The sequence below is a fragment of the Amblyomma americanum genome, chromosome 6 (assembly GCF_052857255.1).
Source record: "Amblyomma americanum isolate KBUSLIRL-KWMA chromosome 6, ASM5285725v1, whole genome shotgun sequence".
NCBI classification, from domain to species: Eukaryota; Metazoa; Arthropoda; class Arachnida; order Ixodida; family Ixodidae; genus Amblyomma; species Amblyomma americanum.
Genome location: NC_135502.1, coordinates 94,273,735 through 94,299,230, shown reverse-complemented (window position 1 = coordinate 94,299,230; position 25,496 = coordinate 94,273,735). Strand labels below are relative to the sequence as shown.

General features: G+C 44.5%; 1 protein-coding gene across 1 annotated transcript in view; it reads right to left on the bottom strand.

Annotated features, from left to right (window-relative positions):
* Positions 1-1,893: 1,893 nt before the first annotated feature.
* The window catches only part of ci (transcriptional activator cubitus interruptus), an 82,556-nt gene continuing 58,953 nt past the window's right edge, over positions 1,894-25,496 (bottom strand). The window contains exons 3-13 of the mRNA XM_077627595.1: positions 21,746-21,859; positions 20,967-21,149; positions 19,414-19,595; positions 18,970-19,191; positions 18,221-18,370; positions 16,811-16,975; positions 14,763-15,020; positions 13,259-13,447; positions 9,236-9,401; positions 5,884-5,985; positions 1,894-5,033 (exon numbers count right to left, since the gene is read on the bottom strand). Coding sequence (XP_077483721.1) covers positions 2,287-5,033; positions 5,884-5,985; positions 9,236-9,401; positions 13,259-13,447; positions 14,763-15,020; positions 16,811-16,975; positions 18,221-18,370; positions 18,970-19,191; positions 19,414-19,595; positions 20,967-21,149; positions 21,746-21,859 — 4,478 coding nt within the window. The 3' untranslated portion in view covers positions 1,894-2,286. The remainder of the gene's footprint in view (positions 5,034-5,883; positions 5,986-9,235; positions 9,402-13,258; positions 13,448-14,762; positions 15,021-16,810; positions 16,976-18,220; positions 18,371-18,969; positions 19,192-19,413; positions 19,596-20,966; positions 21,150-21,745; positions 21,860-25,496) is intronic.

Sequence of the window (25,496 nt, the reverse complement as noted above, 5' to 3'; positions counted from 1 at the left end):
TGTGTCGCAGAGTGAAAATCTGGTGTGCGATACAATGAAATTCGTTGCACTTTTCTTCTTACCTTGAAAAACGATTGCACGTTGCAGTCGAGTAAATACAGCAACTGAAAACTACATGCCCGCACGTGATCAGCTGCCAGCTTTAGCGCACAGATACTTTTCAATGTGCCCAATCCAACCCGGAATTCACTGTCGCATTTCACTAGCAGGAGCAAGTCCGCGATGCGGCCTGTTCAATTTAACTGTTATATAAATTCATGCATTCCAATTGAAGGGAGCGAAGGCTAGTTCAGATAAATGGAAGCTTAAATTAGTGATGCATATGGCTCATTTGTTGACATACCCTTCATAATTCTCCTTATCCGATGTCCGTCATTAACGCCACTGGGGAAACAATGAACACGAAATGATATTCACTATGAACCAAGGATACAGGGAAGAAGTGCTAACATATAATGAACGGAGTTTATTAATGTACATAATTTTTTTTTAGGAATGACAGCATATATGACGGACAGTAAAAAACTAGAGTGCTCCTCTTATAGCACATTCATCATGACTCGCTATTTCGTCAGTGGCGTTCCATTCACAGATTAAAATGTAGAGCTGCGGCAGCTCTGCAACTGATGCAGTGCTTGTCTAAGAATCACGAATGTGGTACTTCTACTGCTGTTGCCTCATCTGGAACTCCAGGAGGAGTTTTTGTGGGTTTATATAGCGAACGGCATTCAAGCACCGTGCAGTTTGTCTCCCTAACTTAAGGGCCACTCGGCTGAAAAATTCACTGCATTCAAATAGTGACAAAAGCAGGTCCACCAAGGTTACCCTCCCCTTTTCAATATATAGACACAACATACTATATATCGGTTTGCATCATAGTGCCAGTTAGACACTGGACCTTATCACCGCTAAATGGCAGCAGCAGTGCTGTCGTATTCCACATGAAAACTCTGATTGTGGCTGTTTGTTGGCAGGTTATCCGAGTGGGCTTGGAAGGTTGCTTCTCTTGCGATGATAAAATAGTTACCATTGCACATTCATCTAAATGAATGGTGGAAAGTCTAGTTTTATGATCTGCTAACTAGCTACTGCTATAGCTTTGGCAACAAGATGGTTTTTTGTTTTACAGGGTTTAAAGTCTCAAAGCAACTAAGGCAATGAGGGATGCTGCAGTGGAGAGCTCCGGATAATTTTCACCACCTGGGATTCCTTAACATGCTCTGACATGACGCAGTACATGCGCCTCTAGCATTTTGCCTGTCGAACTGCGACCACCCTGGCGGGATCAAACCCACGTTTTTTGGGTCAGCAGCTGAGCACCATAACCACAGAGCCACTGCAGCGGCCTATGGCAACAAGACGTAGGAGAATAAAGAAATACTGTGATGACTAATAAGTAGACTGCTTCCATGTCTTCAACAAAAATTCTTGGCCGATTTTCTTTTCCATTCTGCAATGCTGCTTCATCTTCCTCAGTTTATATCAACCTCTAAATTTGATAAATGTTTTTGTTGTGAAACTCTCATCAAAGAATTTTGTTACTTTGTTACACTCGCACCCAATTTGGTATTTTTCAGAGCCGAGAATTAGTGCAGCACTCAACTGAGCTACATTATTTCTTCATTAGCTTTCTTGGTTTCATCTTTGCATTCAGAGTATTTTCCACTCACTTGTACTGGACCACATGCCTTTCGTAATGCTTGCTATAAGACTGTCAGGTAACGCAACTATTGCAGTGCTTATGTTGGCAACATGTGGCTCAGCGTAGTCAAAGCTAAAGTCACTCTCAAAACATGTTTTAAATTTGAAGGACCTTGCGCACGATGCAGAATGGCTCACTGATCAGAATAGACAGTGTGTGAGCAACACTGATAAAGAAGACAAAGTCGTGGTGAATGGGGCAAACAGCACAGCTTTAATAAAGCTACTTCAGTATGGGGACAAAAACAAATAATTTATGAACTGCTGTTGCAAGTTTGTATACACAGGAATTGCACTTTGATAAGGCAACATTGGTGACATTGAAGCTGCAACAACGCGGCAGTAAAATGATAAAAGGGCAGTAATGAAACATGGCTCAATGATACAACAAATGCATATGCCGATTTTTTGTACACCTATTTACAAGTGCAACAGTACTTCCTGAGTTTATAAGAAACTATAGGAGTCAATCTTCACCACAAAGCTGCTGTTCACGTTCAGGACACACCAGGCACCTGTTGACAGCTACGTCATTTTTTGAATACACAGCCACACTAAAAATGAACATGCACACAAATCTACACTTCACTGTAACAGCTGCAGACACTTGGTCTCCTGCATAAGGGATGATAGCGTGGCACTCATGTCGTTGATCACCATGTTGCTGGTGCACAGGAGAGGGGAATGTGGATGTGGTCTACTCTCCCTCGCACTCAAAGCCCTGGCCGAGCTGATGGGGCTCTTCTGGGTGGTCGCCTTGTTAGGTGAAACCTTGGGCGATGGCACTGTGCTGCAGTTTTCCGTCGCACCTGGCTGTGTTTGCTGCTGCTGTTGCTGCTGCAGTCCTTCTAGCAGGGGACACTGCGACGCCTCTGACTTATCCGTGGTGCTGGTAACTTTGTTACATCCAGGAGACAAAACCATTCCCACCTGAGGTGGAGCCTCAGAAGGCTGGAGTGCAGTGCCAGTTTGCTGTGCTCCAGCTACAGGTGGCACAGGCACAACTGGCTGCGTGGTAGCCGGCTGTGCAACTGGCGGCACAGGCTGCACAGGAGGTTGCGGCAAGTCCTGAATTGCAGGTCCATCAATGCCATTTGTGGCAGCAAGCTGCTGGCATTGCTGCACATACTCCAAGGTTCGTCGATACGTGTCCGGAGGCATGGCTGCACGTGAAGACTGGCTAACACTGCGGCACTGAATCTCGGGCTGCGACCTTGAGCAGTTGCTGCACCTTGAGCATTTGTGGTTGCTGAGGCTCTGGCTGGCTTGGCTATATTGAGCATGCTTTTCAAAGCAGCTATTTCTAACAGATGCTGGGTAGCTGCTGCACTGGTTGCTTTGAGATCTGTGCAGGCATGCTCCCTGGCAGCTGCTGGAGTGCGACGTTCCGTATGTTGCTACAGCTGATTGCACAGATGGTGTCTGTGGGGCTGGTGAAGGAGGAAGCGGAGCACTCATGGGTGAAGCAGGTGGGTGGCAGACTTGCTGGGGTTGTACTACAAGATTTGGTTGAGGCATGTGGACTGTGTTGTTTGGCATAGCCCTGTATGTGCCTCGATTCTCTTGATAAGGTTGCACAAGATTTGTTTGGTATGCACCATGAGAAGGCGGCTGCTGATGAAGCAGCACATTTCTACAGGTGGTTGCACCACACTGGCAATAGGTGGCATACTGCTGCTGCTGCTGCTGCTGCTGCTGCTGGCAGTGGCTTGGCTGGTATGGAGGAGGAGGAAGAGGTGGTGGTGGTGGTGGCGGTGGTGGTGGTGGCAGTTGCTGCATCTGGTTGTATGCTGGCGGGGGCATGTGTCTGTTCACCTTGTGCAAATGGCAGTCTTGCGGCAGCTGATGGTTTGCATGCTGCTGGTGACAACAGTTGTTCACTGGCTGGCTTTGAGCATGGCTATAGCTGCCTGCACAGCCACGGCGCTCCACCTGTCCAGTAGGTAGCATTCTGTGCTGGTCACCACCATTGTGCCCAAATTGGCTTCTATCACAGTAACTAGGAGGCTGCACATTGTAAGTAGGCTGGAAATTGGAGTGCTGTTGCTGTTGCTGTTGATGATGGTGGTGATGATAAGGTACTGAAGCTGAGTATCCTGGCTGAGAGATGTGGCCTGGTTGCTGAGCCTGTCCAAAAGGCTGCTGCTGCTGTTCCGGGCCATAGCTGGATGCTGGCAGGTGCATGTGTTGCGAGCTCTGGTGATTGTGATGGTGATGACCTGGAGACTGTGGAGCTTGGTTTGGCATTTTGCTGTGCTGTGGGTGAAGTCCCTGCTGGTGCATGCCAGAATGATGGCCAGGCTGGTGAGGAACTTGGTGTGGCGGTGGAGGTGGCATGTGGCTCATTGGAACAGTGTGTGGTTGCTGCTGCTGCTGATGGCTCTGCTGCTGCATATGCCAGCTGTTGACAGGCTGGCAGCCTGGAACAGCTTCCTGACTAGGTTGATAGAAGGCCTGGTTGCCTGATACGGCAGCGGGGACCTGCACAGGCACTGGACATGCACCACTGCTACAGCTCTTGAGCTGGGAACCAACTGAACATGCAGTGCTTGGCTGCACGCTGGCTGGAGCTGTGTGTGTCTGACGGGAGTGCCTAGTGTAAGAGGAGTTGGAATAGCAAGAATGGCTGTTGCTTAGGGGCCCACTGGCATTGGTTGCTCCGCAGTTCTTGTTCCGTATTTCATCATACTGGCTCACACTGGACACAGCTTGACTCATAGCAGAGCCTGGTCGCTCTCTCTGTGCTAAGTAGTTGATGAGTTCATCTGGTAGCACCAGGTCATCCAGCTCTTCCACTGGCTTGTCAGTGCCGCAGTTGAGCACTGCTCCCTCGTTTGGGTGTTGATGGTCCCCTTTGTACTCCACAGCTGTGGGTGGTGCACAGCTCGGCACCCCAGCGTTTCCTTGAGCACAGGCGCCAACCTGAGTGCTCTGAGAGCCAGGAGAGCCCAGCTGCGACTGCATGCTTGAGGAGTCCTCCTGCTCATGCAGAACTTCCATGTTCTGCGGTGTTGCTGGTGGTAGCATCATGCTGGCAGTCATGGCTACATTCTGGGGCTGAACAACGAGGTTCGACGTGTTTGCTAATGTTGGTATATGCACTCTACGAAAATGAGTGGAGAGGCTGCTGATCGGGTCATGAGCTCTCCTCGATGAGCAGCCGCTGGCAATAGGATCGCAAGAGGAATTGGTAGCAAGGCTGCGTGAAGCTTCGCTGCCAGTTGATGCTTGTGGGCTAGCATCAGAGCACATGCTGCTATAAAAGGAGCTGACCGTACTCGTACTGCTGCCTCTGCGGCTTATCAGCAAAGTGGTTTGGCGAGGAACACAACCTGGAACAAAATAATAAACATCTTCAGAAACATGTCTAATTCATATGGTTACATGAATACAGTTGTCAAATTATTTTTACTTTGGTAAAGCAATGAAACATGCCATAATTATGGCTTCAGATTAAATTAAACCACCTAGAGTGGAAAACACCAATGAAATCTCAGTACCAAGCTGCTTTTGCATTTTGCTTCCATAAAGGTGTGGCCACTGAGGCCACTGAGGCCATAATGCCATGGCCCCTGATCCAGTGAGCAAAGCAATACAAGTTTGATTAACGACCACTGAATCTCAGCTTTCACAAATTTTCACATTGCCTACATAGACCCAACCTTCAATTACCCAATGTACACCTTCCCCTTTGTACAAGATATGCATACATGTTGTGCAGGGAACACATATGCATCATGCAAGATAAAGATAGATACAAAATTCATACATGAAATGCATAACATTCCTTGTATGCAACTTGTGTGGCTCATGAACTATTATGTGAGGCTATCATCCCTGCTTTGCCAAAAAAGGGTACAAGAACCATGCAAGTTTTTCTTATAATAATCTTTTCAATGTTATGATGTCTTGGTCACAGAGAAATGAGCCACTAAGGAAGGCACTGACAAAATTTTAATTTCACAAAATGATATCACCTTCACTGCACAACATATTATTTCTCAAGTGCACTCACCACTAGCTAGAAGATCTCACAAAAAGCTTTTTGTAAACAGTTATTTTCAGATATTACGCTTCTCTTTTTGACAAATCTCCAAAACTTAGCACCAGCCTTCCCCTCCTTTGTATTCTACTTCCAAGCAGGGCATTAGCGGCTAAACATAAGAAGCCTCAATATTTCACCTGGAGCCTGAACTGAACTTGCGGAGTTGCATAGGTTGGCCAGGTTCTTCTGATCACCACTGTACAATGGCCGGCTCCCACTGTGTCTATGTAAATGCGTTCCTGTGAAAAAAAAAAAAGGTTATTAGCATGGTAGAAAGCATCATCTTGATGGCTCAATCCTAGCATCTACTAATCTCTTGACGAAATTTATATAAGTGATATTACAGAATAGCATTTGCATTGCACAGAAAAATTTGGTGTTCCATTTCAATATACATTCATTTGAGGAAGAGAAATCATGCTTTTTAAACAGTTACGCATTCACAAAATTAAAAACATCTGTTTTAGAGGTCAAGTAGCTGTCATTTCTATAGCCAAGGACTGAACTGATTAAATTGGCTGCAGTCTCCTGCTCACGGCTAAATAATATGTAGAGAAGAAATGGAGAGCTTTGGGCCCACTAACTCGTTGAAATGTTTGTACTGTGCAAGCTCAGTTATGACCTCCGCATCTCTGGGCAATGATCTCACCACAGATGCAGTATAATAATTAGATAGAAAACCACTTGTAGAAGCCAGCATAAGAAACACAGAACTGCTACCATTTGCCATTGCACTCCCCTTTGCAAGTGTCTCACCCTCAAGAATGAAAATCCTGCATTAAAATAAATTTAACCTGGATGTAACAAACCTCCATGTGGTGAATTCCTGAATATTACTAAGTTCCTCATTCCCCAATGCTGCCCCCTTTGAACCATGTATATTTGTGAACTCCATGTAACAAAGGTGTTTCAGCAGCTGACCTTGATATAAAGAACTCGATGTGATATAAAGAACTCGAACTGGTGCCACGTTCCTTGTTTGCGAAAAACTACAGAGAATGTTTACTACATTCGAATCGGAGTGAAAGCACGGATTTGCGCTACGTAGAAGACGACGATGAGCAGACAGTGCCATGGGACGGAAGTTGATGAAGACGACGCTCTACAATGCACAGCGCGAGAGTGTGGTGCAGTATAGCACAAGGCGTGCTGGCTGCGGTGATAGGCTAGTGGTCTCGCTAAATGGCCCTTAAAGGAGATCTGTTCACGCAGCCGTGGGTTCGACTCCCGGTCATGGATATTGATTCAATTTCTTTTTCTCCTTTTCATGGTTTGACCTCTCACTCAGCCGAGGGTGAAAACTAGGCACACAACGATCGAAGCACGAGGTCCTGTAGTGAAGCTTTCGCTTCAATAAGTTTCATGGCGACAAAATACTAACCATCATAGCAGGGACGCTTACAACCACAAGTGAATGTAGCTAAGAAAATCCACCGTGCTCCAGGACAATAGGCATGTTTCCGTGTCAAACACAGAAGTCACCACAGATTTCCCTTTTGAAGCATTACACAAAGCGGTGCCAAAACAGTTCATGTTCATAGGCAATTCAAAGCAACAGGACATAGCAAAAAGACGCTGGACAAGCAACATGTGTCGAACACCACTGCTCATTTGTTCTCATGATTCTGGCGCAAACACAGCAGGAGCGGGGAAGGTGGGAAGACATAAGATTCGATTTCCTGGGCCAACGGCAGCGGGGCGTACCGAGAGGAGGGACACGCAAGAAAAGGAGGGCGCCTCTGACTGCTGCCTACATCACTCTCCTCACCCACATGCACTGCAGTCTTGTGTGTTATAAACGCAATCACAAAATGATTTTCCGTGTTTATGAGTTCAAGTAACTGCGGTTTGCTGTAACGTTTCCTAGGTAATTCCGCCCACTTTTTTTTTGGATTTCCATCCTGCATTGTGGTCTTCAGGCAAGAGCTGTGAGTAACGGAAACCTCCACATAACGTAAAATTGTGGACTTTTCTCAATTTTGTTTCATCCGGGTTGAACTGTATTTAACTGTACCATGTACATGCTATAATTGCAGCGTAACTGGGTATAGCTGCAGCATTTACATGCTACAGTCATACCCGTGCCATATGGTGAAATTTAATGCCATGAAGTGTTTACTGCCTTAAGGGCATCTTCCATCTTCCCATTTTACAACTGTGAAGCTTATTTTTCAGCATCTTTACAAGCTTAAGAAGAGGATGAGGGTCTTTAAAACTTGATTTTTTTTTATTTTTTGACACAACTTGTTGAAACTTGGCATGCAGTTGTATCATAGAATGCTGATATCAAATATGTATTTAGATTTCAAATATCTCGCCTTGAAGGAAATTTATGGCAATAGAACATCCTAATTAGGCCATTTCTTACAAACCTTTATGATAATTTCTCTGTTAAAAAAGCTTTTTTAAGAATATCCAGAAATCTCCGAAGGTCCACCGCATATCCAAAAGCTTTCCTTTTTCCTTTAAACATTATAGATTAGCAATTAGGCCAAGTGTGGGCTAATTACTGTCACATTGTTTTCTTTCCAACTTTGTTATTTATGATCAACAAAAAGACTTTATAGGTACTTTGTTACATTTAGAATGTGCTGTCGGCCTGTGCAAATGTTTGACTGTTCTTAAAAACGCTTTTTATAATTGATATATTATTATAAAGGCGCATAAGAAATGACCTAATTAGGATATGTTACTTTGGATTACATTTCTTTCCAGATGAGATATTTGAAATCTTATTGAATATTCGAAATCAGCTTTCTGTGATATACCTGCACGCGAAGTTTCAGCAAGGTATATGAGAAAAAAAAATTTTAAGACTCTCATCTCCCCTTAAGTTTTAATGGCATTTGTGTGGTGCCACATGGATAAATTTAATGGCATTAGCCTTACTGCCGTTCCCGACCTACTGAGTTTGCGACAACTCATTCGCCCAAGCAATGTGTACCTCTTAGCCATCATTGCACACACAGTACAGCATGCAACTTTGTTAGTAACAACTTCCTAATCAGGACCAAATAGTTAAATGGTTAGCTTTTAGTCAGATGAGGCATCTCTACTGCATTTCCGATGTGAAGAGCATCATTTTTTCCAGCAATTCTGGCAGATACTCTCTGCTTGTGTGCTGACACGCAAGTTTGTGGCTTCCTTTTTGACTTGAGAAGGAAGCAAAGAAATATTTTCTGCAAAATAGTGTTTATATTACACTTGAACAACATTCCTGAGATAGTGTGCTATAAGCACCGTTTATATTTAGGTGAAATTTTTACTGCCTAGCAAGCGTTATCTTTCTTATAATGAAATGAAATGTTGACATGTATCACCAGCTCCGAAAATAATGGCATTAATAAACCAAAGACCGTAAGCATTTACTGCCATTTCTTGTGTGGGTGCGGCACGGGTATTAAATGTATAAGCCATGTTAGATGTCTATGCAGTTTGTAATGAGAACCACTGGCTAAAGCACCGACCAGATAAGTGGGAGGTAATCACCATTTTCACCAACGTGCGGTCCCGGCATGAAAGAGCCTCCACCTCCAATGTTCTTGAACGGTGCATGAAGTTTCCCTCTGAGTCTGTTGTGAGCATTTCTTTCAGCTTCTGTGTGGTTGCCTGATGATGTTACGGCACAAGTGATCGCAGCTGCAAACTCGTCAACCTGCATGTGAAAAAGTACACGGTAAGTGTCACGTGGTCACAGTAATAGGAGACAGTAAGAAAATGCAATACAGTTTTGTACCTCTTTTAACCTCTCATGGCACCAAATGCTATTCAAGACCACATTGCAAGGCAGGTCTTGACAGTGGACTAAGTTCTGGCAACACATCAAGCTTTAAAGCAAGGCAGAATAGCACCAATAAATTGCATCCAGGACTCCTTCCAATCCCCCAGGTACAAGCAACATTTGTACAAACTTTTTTGCAATTTACATTCAGGGAAGATTACAATATAGTACATACTGAAAAAATGGCAGCTCTCAGCTAAACATCTGAGGATCCTTTAAAACTGTTGAGCTCTCTTAAGTTCCTACTTTTGAGAGACCCCAAATTACTTGGCTGTGTGATGAAATCAAATGGAGCCGTCAGTGCATATGCGTCTAATAAAGCCAAACCGCGTTATAGCAAATGGGTAAAAAATTGAAAAATAGTTCAATAAAGCCATAATTCGTAATAAAAAATTTCACCAAAAACTTACTTTAACTAGTGAAAAAAAAAAGCAATTGGAAAAGTCCTTTCCCAAAGTTTCAGAGCTGTTTCGAAGCCACCCACTACAGTTGCAGAGGTCACAAAAAACCAACGGCAAACGTCAGTTAGATTGACATCCCCACACAGCACTCCCGGCATGTAGCAACAACAGGTCAACAACAGCTATGGTGGCTACTACCAAAGGCAGAGACTTCCTCAGCGAATCAGGAGAGCCCATCAAATGAATTCCTCCATGCCCAGTTCTCTGCTTGCGGTGTACACAGATATGTTAAGAAAGGAGTGCAAATCAACGCGTCCTACATACCATAAGTGTAAGCACACTTACGCACGCTAAACGCATGCATGTTGCGGTATGTTAGCCATTTGTCACATTTACACATTTAGTTAAGCGTATGCAAATGGAGGCCAAACGACAAGTTCAGTCCAGTGGTGCGGGAAGCATTTTTGTCAACAAACCAACACTCCTCTTTAGGACTAAATGCGGCAGAATCGCCCCTCTAAATAAAAATAAAGCAAATTTATCGGTCAAGCATTTTGTTATAGACGAGCTGAGATGAAACAATAGCTTGGTGCCCCATTTATGGCCAGTGAACGCACTGAAAACAGAAGCACTAACAATGATGAATTCAGCCCAAGGTGAGGGGTCCTGCTTCAGATAGAGCTGCCATTTTGGAAATGATGTTTTAGAGCACGCAGGAGTCGCGCATGCTAAACTCGGGAAATAATGTACGTAATGCGAGCATATGTTAAGGCTCGAAATGAAATAGCGTTTGGCGTATGTGCACTTTAAACAATGCTATCCCATATGCCCGTATACCTATTTTATATTGGCACTATATTCCGCAGCATCAGAATTTTGGTGGTGCTGTGAGGAACTACTGGGACAGAGTATAGCTACCAACTGTTCACTCCAATAACTCTGCCATTGTGCTCTTGGCGAGTGTGAGATATGGTGCGTTGAAGCTGTATCGAGGCACCCTAGAGTGAGACAAAGCGTGAACTATGGTGCCAATGCTTGCGGTACGGCCACAAGTCACTCGTGTAGCGAGGCAAAGCCTGATCCCTGTCATCCAAGCAAGCAAAGCTTGACATTTGGCAGTTCGATATATCTGTTTTATGGAAAATTGCGTTCGATACTTAAAGTAAGAGTAACACTTGTTTGTTAAAAATACTTAGGAACAGTCTGATATAGCTATAATTCACAACATCTGCATCCATTATATCGAGGTTTGTCTACACTGCAGTACCCCGTTGTTATGTTCCCGTGTGGTGCATTTTCCCGGCCGCTACATTTTTGTGACCCAGTCCTGTCCAAGTTGCCATAAAAACCCTTGAAATACAGACTTGGCTGTTATGTTGCAACTGTGCAGTGTTCATGCATGCTACATCGCAAATAACACTTCGCAACAGTAGTTTACCTGCATGCAGGCAACGCAACACCCACAAAAATGGAACTACATAGGCTCCTCTGCCACTTGGCTACTTGGCGGCTTCTGGCATGTTGCACACCGTGCTGACGCTAAGCACACTCACCATACAAACCCATATACCTATACGTTGCCATACAAACCCTTGCAATGCAGACTTGGCTGTTACATTGCAACTGTGCAGTGTTCCCGCATGCTACATCGCAAATACCATTTCGCAACAGCAGTTTACCACATGCTGGCATTTTGATAGCTAACATTTAGTGCTCACGAAATGGCAATGTATCACCCACAAAAGTTGGACAACATAGGCTTCAATGATATTTGGCCATCACCGTGTTCGGCGGCTTCTGGCGTGTTGCACGCCGTGCTGACACTGGGCACACTTAAGCGGCGTGTAAGTTGCTGTGGACATTGGTGCACTTTGACTGCCGCGATGGCGCAAAAACAAGATGTGTTACAGCTGGTTGGTTCCAAAGTATAATTCTGTCACCTGCATTTTTCCTGTCAACTGCTACTTGAAAACACAATTTCTGGGTTGCAGTAGATGAGGACTGTGTAGGATTAAAGCAACTGCAATGAAATGAGAGCACAAGTGTGTGCACATGCAAAAACTTTGCCCGCTGCACAAGCCCTCCCTCTTCGCTGCTGCCTCCCTTCCACCAGCAGCCGCCCAGGTAGCCATCACAGGGAATCTAGAACATCCTGTGCACGCAAAAGACCACAACAGCCACGAATCCTTGCGATTGCAGGATAAGCATGAACCCTTACTAGAAATGCAACCCTTAAAGAAATAGCAGATAACAATGTACGTTTTTTTTTTTCACGCACACTTCCCAGCTCGTACTTTTTTTTGTGTGTGATAGCACTTATAGTGGGCATTCCACACATTTAGCCGTAGCATGCTTGTTTGTTCGTCTGAAGCCTGCTTTGTGGCAAGCTTGTGGGAAAGAAAAGCAGCAGCGGAAAGCGCTTTGAACTGGTCGCTGACGATCACAGAAATGTCTAATCTTGTTACTGCCTCTACAATAACTTCATACTGGTATGAACGTACAGTTTATTTCTCTTCCCTAACGCCTTCGTCAGCGAAGTGCGTGGAAAACCGGGCCAGACGAGCTGCCTCGCATCAACGGCCGCGTGTCACACATGGAAGCCTTCAGCAGAACTGACGTTACAGGCCATCATGCACTTGATCGAACTGTCGCAAGCATGTCTCTGTCCCAATTCTGATATGGAACAAACCTGGTTGACATCACGTCTGCCAACAAAGTGCTCTGCCAGCGTCTCTCATTCCGGAAGGCTCCCGTCAGCAGTCGTACGAAGCGGGGCGTGCATATTTTTCTGTCGTATAATGAAGGCTTTTAATGCATTATACCTACGAGAGAATGACCGGGACCGCGCCAATTCGACGTAAAATGCGGGTCGTCGCATGAAGGGGCAATGCATATAATCTGGGTTCCCCCGTAAACACATGTATGACCACTAAAAAAAATGGTGATAATCGTCAATGAAAATGTTGGTCATGTAGCGAAATGGTCAACTATGAACAATTACAGAACTGACAAGATTCCATGGTAAAATGAGTAACAAAAAGGAGGGGGAGAAGCATGTACAGGTGAGTGGTTGAGGAACCCGAAAAGATAACCCGTGGAATTTAAGGGTCTGCCAAACAGAGCTGGAGAACCTCTGTCACATAGTATAACATCTTACATGTACTGCCCAGGAGCTAAAAATCCCCACTGCTTCAAGAAATGATAAGGAATAGAACTCAGAAGCCTCCCTTTCTAATCAATATTCTGATGATTTCTGTACATTGGTGCTGCAAAGGAGCAGAATACAATTACACAGTGTGACAGATGCAAGGTTTAAAATGGATACCTTACCTCAAGATCTGCAGGGTCCATGACATCCCAGCCATTGTCATTGGTGTCGAGAGCTTCCAGCTGACCACAGGTGGTGGAGACACTGTTGTCACTGATGGGGGCATCTAGCGACCCTTGATCAAATGAGCCCAGGCCGTCCGTGGTGCTTTCTTCACAAGGACTACTGTCATGCTGTGGTGAGCCTTGGTCCTGAATTAGGACAAAAAAAATGTCATGGGAGCACAGTTAAAAAAGGCACCTGTAAGTTCCAAAAACACATTGGAAAGAAATAGAACTCAAGTCGTTCCAAACCTACTGTTGGAGCAAAAGCGGTGCACTGCATTATGAGTTTCGGTTAGATTGCATTGCCAAGCTGCTTTCCAGCAGCACTTTATCTTCGAGACAGGTGAGAAGGTGCTGTTTTTATCTAGAGACATGCCACCTTTGCCCACCCATCTAGCAAGCAAAAAATTCAATAGTATGTGTTATAGACTACTCTTGCCCCCAACAGTACTTTCATGACTTTCCAAATTTTCAAATCTTCCTCCTTTGTATTTTTTTATTTTTTTCAGCTAGAAAACGCCAGTACTGTGGTAACCTGCAGTTAAAGATTTCATTTGATGAAATGTCATCAAACAAAGTGTTCGAATGACAATGAGCCAGAGTTTCTTTCTCAAGGTTTATACTTATTAATGCGAAAAAATTACTTGGCTATGTCAGTGAGGTCGTGTCCGCAAAATGTGTCGGCAGCCGTTGTGTCGTTCTCCGAACAGTTAGAATCAAACGAATTATTGTAATCAATAAAGAATGATGTGAGGGTAATGTGCAACAAAATTTCATGTCAATAGGATGATTAGTTAATTAAAGCCAAAAAGTTGAAAAACTGCCGAAATAGCATGGACATCGATATAGTGAGTGGATGGGAAAACATACGTGGATGGCAAAATAGTGGAAAAATAGGCAAAGATGGATATAAAGCTTGAAATCGATTGAAATGAGTTTGATGAGTGACAAATAATTGAAAAGGTTTGATTGACGTACAGTAATTAGTTAATTAATTCGAACCAGAAGTCGTTGGATGGCCAAATAGGCTGGACGGGAAAGCAGCAAGGGGCACCAGATTTGAAAAACCGAAATGTGTGATTGAGACGGAAACGGTTTATATGGTAAATGCGACTTCTGTATGACTTGCTATTTTTGACCTAAATATAAGAAGCCTGCTTCCTACAAACTTCGAATACAATGAACATAATCTGTGCAACCGTCAGGTTTGCTGTCAGTAAGCTTAGATTTAGTATAGTCAAATAACGCAAAATTTTAGCATGCAAGAATATTACAGAGGAAAAAAAAGGGAGAAAAGAAGGAAAAGACAGACAAAATGAAAAATGAAAACAAAAAGTACAAAAAAAGAAAGTGAACTGTTTCAAATTATGCGCCTTTGCCTCTCAGACACAAAACACAGTGCCACTTCATTCACAGAAACAAAACCAAGGTTGCATGCAACTTTCAAAAACTTTAGACCCACCTCTGACTTGACGCTGGGACTTGAAACACTTGCAAGCTTGCTGGCACCATCATCGGACCGAGGACTGCCTTCACTGCTTGCAGCTGGGTCCATGCCATCTCGGAGTGCCCCACTGCCATCTCCAGAACCGCCCTCAGAGCCCTTGTGCTTTTTGTTGGCGTAAAACTCTGCCCCATGCACTGTCTTCACGTGCTTTCGTAAGGAGCTCGGATCTGTGTATCGCTTGGTACAACCAGGGGCCTTGCACACATAGGGTTTCTGAAGGAAAGACAGGGGACACTGTTCTTAACACCCCTTACACAAACACCTCTCTCCCAGCACAACAGTAATGCATGCAAGGATATAAACACTGTTGGTCATTTTACTCTGAATTTCCTTCATCCAGTCAAATAAAACCAAATCAAATCAAACTCGTCCAAAAAGCCAGCAGAGACACTGAAGGCTGCTTATGTGAGAGAAGGCTTAAGCCTACCCGCTCACTTTATGAATGCAGTCGCAGTGCAATGCGGTGCAGCTGGCAATTCTACATCTGCATGGCTATATGTAGCCAATGCTGAGACACCGCCGCACCCGGTCTGATCTACAGTCTAACGTCGTGAAGGCAGTCGCTGCTGCACCGCGGCCCGACTCAAGGGTATGACGCGATGGCTAATGCGTTAATGTCCATATGTGCAGAATTTGTCTTTTCCTACTTAACATCTATAAATCCCTGAGAGTCCTCATACCACTCCTGGCACAGTGGTGCAGCAATTAAGGAGTGTGCCACTGCCCTGAGATGGCAGGTAATGGCAGTGGGACTTGTGTGATCCGGGTTGTCACGAGAAAGCTCGCATGACCAATCATCAATTTAACTGCCACCTGCCAGATTCCATGAGGACGCCATCTTTTATGGGCACTATCGAGTGTTAACGCACATGGGGAGGGAGAGAGAGAGATGGGTTGTCACTCAGAGACTGCACAAGGACCCTCGATAAAATTTTATAAACAAAGAAATATAAGCTAACATCAGACTAACAACAGGGAAGGCGATGTAAATGCTAGATAATAGAATGCGAATAAGAACTGGAAGAAGTGGTTAACATGTGCACCAAACAAAAAAGTTTAGTTTACAACAAATCTTCAAGGGAAATTAATTTTTTACTCTTTTAAAATGATACAGGGATGACAAAAAGGACATTGACATGTTAACAATGTGGAAAAATTCTGATGAAAAAGTTTCAGGATAAGAATAGACATAACATGTAACAAAGCAAGACCACAATGAAATTACAATAAACTACCTGCCCACAGCTAACACTCAACTTAGAGTTAGGGTTTTTCCATATTTCCTCATGTTAACAATGTGGAAAAATTCTGATGAAAAAGTTTCAGGATAAGAATAGACATAACATGTAACAAAGCAAGATCACAATGAAATTACAATAAACTACCTGCCCACAGCTAACACTCAACTTAGAGTTAGGGTTTTTCCATATTTCCTAAAGCAATAAAGGCAGCCGTCACTGGAATGACAGGAAGTGTGAGCTTGCATGGCTTGGACAGTGTTCAGTAAAAAACATGGCTTTGGCTAAAAAATTGCAGCTTGCACCACAATTCCAGTAAATGGATATCTTGATCAAAAAATTAATACATGTACAAATATTAAAATAGCAGTTATATGGTGATTAAGTCTGAGATATTCATGCAGCCTGACAAATTTCTCAGTGTGCACGGATAAAATTCATTTCAGTTATTTGTTTGTCACTTTAGCATTACATCTCACATGGTGAGATATTTGTTACGTGTGCATTGAAATTGAAAACATAATTGATAATAGCATTTTTCTTGAGAAAAGGCTATGTTTCTGCTGCCAAATCCATGTTTTCAATGCATGCCCACTTTCAAATCTAGTGAAACTAACAACAGCGAACTGAAAAGCTCTAGAGCCATATTCAAAGGTGAGGTGAGGAAGACTGCACATTCCCTTTGATATCTAGAGCTAAAGAAAATGAAACATACTCTATCAAAGCAAGCTCAAGGTACAATGGCGCAACAGAACGGGTGCCCACCTCATTGGAATGGGTACGATTCTGGTGTTTGGCTCTGTCTGATGCATTGCTGAAGGCCTTGGTACACCCTGGGAACTCGCACATGTATGGCTTCTCACCAGTATGTGACCGTAGATGTGTCTTGAGGTTCTCCAGACGAGAGTAAGCTTTGGAGCAACCTTCAAACTGTTTGGAAATGAGACACAGAGAAGGAACTCCATTTAGATAGAAAATACAGTGCAATACACATGCCACAAGAACAGGTTCCGCGATCTTTACGAATTAAGGCAAAAATGTGCAGAAATGAGTGTGTAACACAACATAGCACCAGCACATTTCTAGCTGCTGGAAATGCAGCTACAGGCATTTAAAGCTACAACCATTTAAAAGGTACAGGCATTCTCATAAAAAAAAATTTATTTCCTCCACTATCAGCGTCATAGGCTACACCATTCTCAACAGCACTACAACAGTCTTGGTGAGCGAGCTTTAGGTACCGTGACAGAAGTCATTTTTTCAAATGGATGCAGTCAGAGTGGCACAGCTAACAACATGGGCAACTCGTTAAAGAGAAGCCGGTTCTTCAGAATTCTACGAGATTCAAAGATTCGAATATGTGAAGCATGTGGATAAGGCATGAACGTTTTTTCATGCTAGCATTTAAAATAGTGAGATAATCACCAAATAAAATTTTGGCTTATCCTCACACTGCCGGGGGAGTGCAGAAAAGCTCAATGATGAAGTCGCGGGTGGGGAGGTTTCAAATTTTCATTGCCTCCACACCCATGCTCTGATGTGTGTCGTCGGATACCACTAAACAAAGTTCTGCTTGCTTTGTGTTCAGTGGCTTTGGTTTTGCTCATTCAAAGCAAACATTTCTGCATTGGAAGTGGACCGTACCCACAGATTACATCATTGTATGCCTCTGAACCGGTGCTATATTCTACAGAGAAGCCTGAAAGCTGTCGCGGCTTTATCCGGCCATTACATCACCATTTCAAATGCTAGCACAAAAAGACTTAGCATGCTAATATCACTCCTTCGACCTGTTGAAGCTCATAAAATTCTAAAATCTCTTCAGTCGTTCTTTAAGTACCGGCGATGCTGCCAAAGATTTTTTGCATCTGTGCATCGTATAAAACGGAGATTTTCAGACTAGGTACCAAAGAGTCCGTCGGCTCCTAGGAGTGCTTCTTTGGTCCCACGAGTGCCTTAAATCATTTAAGGATTTGTGCATTAGCACACTCTGTTTTGTATGCATATTAGGTTAGAAGCGACACGAGGCAAGACACGTTGGGTTTCTCAGCATCTTTCGAAAGCCACTGCGGCAGTACCAAATGTTCAATACTGTGCCATATTGTGCGATATATACAACATGCAGTCGTAATCAAAATTCACAGGAGCGTCCCTTTCAAAGACTGGAGCACTTACAGTGCACTTGTGAGGTTTCTCTCCCGTGTGGCGACGCATGTGCACAACCAGCATGTACTGTGCCTTGAACGGCTTCTCCTCACGAGAGCAGTCTTTCCAGTGGCATATAAAGGATTTCTTGTTGCCATGGATGTGGTCGTTGTTGATGTGCTGGAGACAAATGTAACCATGATGAACACACTGACAATAGAAATACAACGTGTCAGCCACTATACCTCAGCTGCATGTTCCCTTTTTATGTGCGTTTGTTGTGCAACATGAAAAACTTGAATAACTACAAAGATTGAACAGGACAGGCGGCCACATAGTCCGTTAGTTTTACAATTCATATCTTCACCATTAACTTTTTTTCCATTATTTCTAACTTTCATGCATCAAATTAAAATAAGGAAACTCTTCTATTATTCAAAAGGCACAATCAACTGCCAGTGATCACTGTACCAGCAGACAAACCGTTCTCTTACAAAATTACAGGTGCCTTGGCTCCCACGTGTTTTCACAAGTGCAAATTTAGGACAGTGTCAAAATTTAAGAGATGATGAATGGAAAGGAAAATCCGTACACAATTTTTTACAAACTAACTTCTGAAGCGAAATCTTGAATCACTGATTTGCCGTCACCGTTAAAAAGAGTACCTAAGCAAGGAAAGTATGAACTCTGCGTAGGCAAAGCGTATGCAAGGCAAAGCGTATGAGCTGGCATAAAGGTGAGGCAAGGTGCATGGCTCAAATCAAAACGGCGCCCCCTACCTTGACCAGATCATCTTGTGTGGGGAACTCGCGAGTGCATTCCTTCCAGTGGCAGTTGGTCTCAATAAAGTCGCCTGGTTCATCTTTCATGTCCCCTGAGCCATCTCGGTCATCGTCAACTGATGTGCCATCCATTTCCTTCTTGACTCGTCGCCGTGCCTCCTCTGTGTCCACTGTGCTGCTTACAATGTTGCTGGCTGTTTCCCGACCACTGGCAGCATCCTGCAGGACAAGGCAAGGCGCTTGTGTTACATATAGAGGACAGCATGACAACAAATGTGTAGTAATTTTATCATGATAAGAGAGTTTGCTTAAGGTTAGAAAAGCCAGCTACAAAGCTCGCAGACTCAAACGGCAGTCCTGAGAAAAACATTTAATGAAATAAACATTGCAAGCAGCTTATTCCCTAGTAGCACGGACTCGAAAAAAAAAAGTGTTTCTCACCTTTGTGTCAACTTTTCCCGGCGGGGTTCCCAAAATGACTGGTGCAGACAGTATCGTCTGAGGTGTGAAGGTGCTAGCACCAGGCAACAGCAAGGGCCTCATCAGCTGATTCAGTTGATGCAGTTGCTGCAGGTGGGTAGCCACAGTGGGTGCACCCATATTCATGGCTGGACTAAGTGTTCCTAAGGAAGGCAATGATCACATAACAATGAGACTATTACATGATGCTCAGGTATCCTTAAAAAGGTTTGCATAAGAGAAATGAAACTGACCCCTTTTAAGTAGTGGACTAGACAACTGTATACTTTGCCAACACAAAACAACGATACAAATTCTGCTGCTTTCAAGATAAGGGTGACCAGCACAGTGACAAAGCTTTTGACATTCTCTGTTATGCACAAATACAGTTGTGCCCCATTAATACAACCCCTGTTAAATAGACAACTTGAATTGTCGAAAAAAATTTTCCTGTAAACAAACTTTTTCAATGCATTTATGCCCCATTAATGCGAAAGCTCACTGCTCGGGCAATGCTGAGTGAAAATGCACAGAGCCCATTAAGGCCCATTCTTTTGTGTCACTTTAAAATGGACAGGATCAAGAACAAACCTCAACTGCTCGAACCAGATATTTCTATTCCTGTAATTTGAGTGCACGACGCCAGCAAAAGGCAGTGCGAAAGTAAAAATGCTTGAGTGATAACCTATTTTTCCGTATTACACAGCCAAGGTGACCAGTCAACATGCATTACCATTTGTCATATTACATGAATGCTATGAAAAAAATGTTCTCTGCAGCTTGTGCAACCGTTGGTAGGCAACTGAGCACAGATATGTACTAAAGGTTCATGGGATGTGGAAAACCGTAGCAAGAGATATGTCGTCACACCATGAGATGCCATCAAGTGTCTCATGAACCACTAGGTGCTCCAGATTGCAACACAATATTTTAAATATAATGGCTACTAGAATAATGCACTTGCAGCCCCCCAAGAATATGTCTAATTTCCACCTAACTGCTGACCAGTATGCACAGAGGCATACCTTAGTCATAATAGGTTTTCTTTACATTTCTTTCTGTTCTTTCTCTGATTCATTATTATATGCAGCTTTCTCTAAGGGGAGTTTCACTCTTGCAGGCTATAAGCTACAGCTTTAAATTATAATATATGCATGTCATTTACCTTTGTGTTAATTAACACAAGGAACACCAAAGCATATTACTATATAAACACTGCTCTATGTAGAATTCCAAGCACTTACCCATCAATGTTTTTCCAACATGAAAGCACAGTAAAAGAGTGGAAAATATTACAGTCAGAACAATAGGCTGCAATTTAGTCAAGTCCTTGCAACTTAGCCCTAACCCTTAGCCCTATTGTAACCCTTAGCACTTAACTTAGCCCTAATGTATGACACAGAGCAGGACAGAGCCAAACCTGACAATCTGTATATAGTGATACAGACAGAATCATACACGCAAGCAGTGCTTGTTTTATACATGCACAGTGCAAGAGCTGCGATCCCAGGTGAGAAAAATCATGAGGGTTGTACCCGCTGAGAGGTGACCATAGGAGCCGCTGGCACTGGAACTCCGAGAACCGTTCATGAAGGACACCAAGGAATTTGGAGACAAGCGGATCATAGAGCCAATGTCAAAGCTTTCCGAGTAAGGTGAGCTAGAGAGCGCCCGCTTGCGACCTCGCGCTCCTGCTCTGGGACTAGCGAGCCGAGACCCTGCAAAGATATTGTGAGAGAGCAAAATAATTGTCAAAAACAAACATGAAAGTCACTACAATTAACAACCATCACAAGAACTAAAAAATAAACAGATACTAAAATAAACTTCCCAATGCACAAGTTGACCAAATGTTGCTTTAAAATATGCAACACTATTTATGGATGCCACTTAGTGATGTCAATATGAGGTTAAAAAATTTGCTACAAGCTATCAGTGGAAACCGCAAATGTGCAGAAAATAGTGCTTAGATTGCAGTTTTTTTCTCACCAAACCACTAGCAGGTTGGAGCACTGACAGTAATACCAAAACCCTTATTTGTGCTCCTCTATTCCACCATTAATTTTCTACAATCAACAAAGCGTATGAACACTGGTTACACTGCCACTGTTCTGAACTCCAGAATGAATACTGAATTCCCAAATTCTGTCTTTCTGGAGGCATGCCTCATGTTACGCTGCCATAGTCCTCTCTGCCACCATTTTAATAACTCGCTTAGAAAAGCATCATCATGACAATGATAGGTCATGACAATCCTGCACATGCCAGTACTACTAAGATTCATGCAGTTGTGAATGCAACTGAACGACCGTACCTTCAGCTGAGAATGCAATGTCTGGTGTGACAGCTACGCTTGCATTATGGAAGTCCATGAGGCCCCGTTGGCCCATGGCTGCCATCTGGTGGCTGATGTACTCCATATGGAGTCCTGAAAAAATAGAATAAGAGGAGAAAGCATTGCATTTATTCGACAACTTCCAACGCATGCTTACCACCACCACTAAAGTGTAAAATGCTTGCTTGTTATGAAATGAAAATACCCAACACTGGCAGGTTACATGTCAGTGGTTGATATAATTTTCCCATTCAGGTTGAATAACAAACCCCAGGTGAAAAAAAGCCATATTTTCAAATGGGCTTTACAAAAGATTCCAGTTGGTTTTAGTTGAAACTTCAAATTGGTTCCAACTGGAAATGTTCCAGCTGGGGCTTTCAATTTGTTAGAGATACACAACTGGAACCAATTGGACATTCCGACTGGACACAGTCAATTTTTTCGCATGGGGCTTTATTTTCCAATGACAAGTTGCGTATACTTGTCAGGAAACACCTATCACTGCACATCCAAAGTTATGAGGCTTGTACAAGCACTAGAAACTTACAATGGAGATGAGATAAACATCATTACTAATAAGCATCAATAGTTTATAGTTCATGGGGGTTCAACGTCCCAAAGCAACTCAGGCTGTGAGAGACACTGTAGTGAAGGGCTCCAGAAGTTTTGACCAATTGGGGTTCTTTAACGTGCACTGACATCACACAGTACACGGGCCTCTAGAATTTTGCCTCCATCGAAATTCAACCTACGCGGCTGGGATCAAACCCGCGTCTTTCGGGTTAGCAGCCCAGTGCCACTGCGCCACCACAGCAGCTATTAAACATCAATAAGAAAATAAGCAATTATCAGACTGATAGCCACATTTTGGTTGGAATCTTATTTTTTAACACCGCCAATAGCAGTGAGTGCAACGGTACTAGCTTAAGAATTGCCTCTGCTTCTACAAATGACACTCATCTGCTTTTCAGCTTTGCTCAGTCTCCCACTTTCAAAAAAGAAGATGTAAACAATACCACAATTGCAAGTGCAAAGTTATTGCAGCTGTTCCAGCTGTTTACAGCCAACATTTCATCGCTAATTGCAGGCTAAGATGAATGAAAAAATGCTTTAACGGTGCCAGGAACACCTTAAGCGAGCCCTAAATTTTGGACACTGCAAGACTGCATACTTGTGTACGCAGTCTTGAAGCTGGGCCAGCTCGACTAGAAACGGGACCAGCTCAGTTGAATGGTGAAAAATCTCGTCTGTGCAATGGCTCCTTCCCGCAACGTTTGCGGCAGCAGGCCGTAAATGGCCATTTGTGGGGACCCCCTATCGTTCAAAATGAAGGAGAGAAAAACACAAAACAAAGAGATGGTTTTGAAACGAAATCCTCGCCACCGGCGCCACGAGCGTTCTCGCGGGCCTACAATCATCACGCAGCTCTCGCACGCACTGCAGCGAGCGAGATTGTAGATTGCAGGGGCGGCGGTATGGCTGCCTAAGCAGCGGTGCACATTCGCGCCGAGATTCGACGGGTTTTGTCGCGACAGTCCGTCGCGCGCAACAAAAAGGGACAACGGCAGTATATATGGTACACCATAGGAAAGGGCAGTATATGGTTGCACGCGCGCGCTCAACTGCTCATTTGCGACTGGCCGGTTCACCCGAAATTGGTGCGTTTTATGTAAAAAAATAGGGGACGAAACGCTAACCTAGATACTGAGATCATTGTTGGCGTCCAGGAAGCAATCTACTTCGGCCGTCTTTCCTCCATAAAAACGTTCTTCTATACTCCGTGCTTTATAAATTCGCGCATTTGATTGGTGATTCCTACCGCAGGCAGGACAGCGTGTGAGTGGGCACGATACGCACGCACAGCACGCGCGCAGACACTAATCCTTCCTTAGTTTTTGTAACAAGCAACCACTGTGACTGCCATTGACGAAAGGAGAAAATAGCGCGCAAAGTGCAATCCATCCAGCAATCATTGTCGTCCACACCGCTATTTTGTGCCACTACATGACGAAACTATGCTTCGTTGGGGTTGTTTCCAAAGGCTTTACTGCACTGTTTTTATGAATTTTTGTCAGCGTTTCGTTCAAACGACGAATTTCGCGGGAAACTCGGCAAACACTGAAAACGGACGTTCCCTGTCATCCAGGGCCTTCGCACTAAGCAGTCAAGAATTATTTGTCGCCGTGGAGGAGGTACCACGTGGCATTGCACAGTACACAGGCCATTTCGCGTCCAACGGAATGCCGCATCAGGGATTCCGCCGCAATAGAGAGCGCGATCCGCTTCCGCGAGTCGCCACTGCGCGTACGCAGAACAGCACGAGGGCCCCAGATGGCGCCAGCTGTCCCTGTTTAAGGACAGTGAAGGAAAAGTTGATTTTATGCGGGTAGGAGCAACCAAGCGAAGGTTATCTAAAATCAAGACGAGAGTAAAATTTCACAAGTCATGGCTAGGTGGCTTGAACCACCGCAAGATTTAAGGGTTCAGCCTTCTCCATCCATCCTTCCATCCTACGTGAGTGCCTGCCGCGTCGGGACCAATCAACGCGTATCAGTGGTGCCCCGCGGAAGTGGATGACGGTAGCGGATCGCGGATAACGCTATGCTATAACTCTCTAATCATCAGAGGCATTTAGCACAGCGCGTACCGCGGCCCGCCGCTATGCACGCGCTGATTGCTACCAACGCTCAAGGTGCACGCGCTGTTGAAGGGAACGTGGCGCCATCTAGTGCCCTCAGGGCGATCTGCACATGCGCAGTGGCGGATCGCGGTAAGTGGTAGCGGTACGTGCTATGCCAAAAGTATATGGTAGACACCTTTCGCGTACCGTGTTACCGTTACCGGAGAACTGGGAGCCCACGCGCCGTCACTGCGCATGCGCAGGTCGCCTTGAGGGCGCCAGGTACCCGGAAGCTGCGCGCTCGCCTGTCGCATAGGGCCCAATCAGCGCGTGCGCACTGGTTGGGGGCATGCTCTTGGTACTCTGGTAAAGGTAACAGTAACACGGCACAAGTCCTTCAATGCTTTGTCTCTACTTTTAGCATAGCGCGTACCGAGACCAGCCACTGCGCTGACCGCCCTGAGGGCGCCAGTTCAAGTCAACAGAGCGCCTTGCCGCGTCTGGACCAATAGCGCTTGCGCAGTGACAGGGCACAGTACGCGCTGTGCTAAAGGTATCTAGTATCTGTTTGAGGCATTTAGCACAACACGTACCGCTACCGCATGCCACGCGCCTCCAATAAGTTTTTTCACGAAGCTGGCCGGCACGTGGTGCCATCTGGCGCCCTCGGGGCGATCTGCGCATGAGTATGCTGACAGCGTGCTATGACGCTTAAGAGGTAGTGGTACGCGTTACGCTAAATGTCTCTATTGTAGGACAAAATGCCTTCTCTGCCGTTCTGCCCAGTAACGGCCGAAATACGCTGTTGATGGTACTGGCAAGAATTAACCATAACTGACGTGTCCACCACCTCGTCCACTTACGACTTGGATAGACAAATTAGGGCAGTCCAGCATGTATACCGCTGCCGCTTGCTGCAAAGACCATGGGATTTTGCACAGACTGGGCAGTTCCAGCTGAAGACTAGAGATAAAACTGTCTACAAACGCGCTACGCTCTCATATTCATTGCGTCCTCTCAAATTTCTGCCCAATTACTTCTCAGTAAAGCAAAGGCTCCGGCCTCGGAGGCGTATCAATTGTAACCCGAAAACACGGAACAAATCCACTA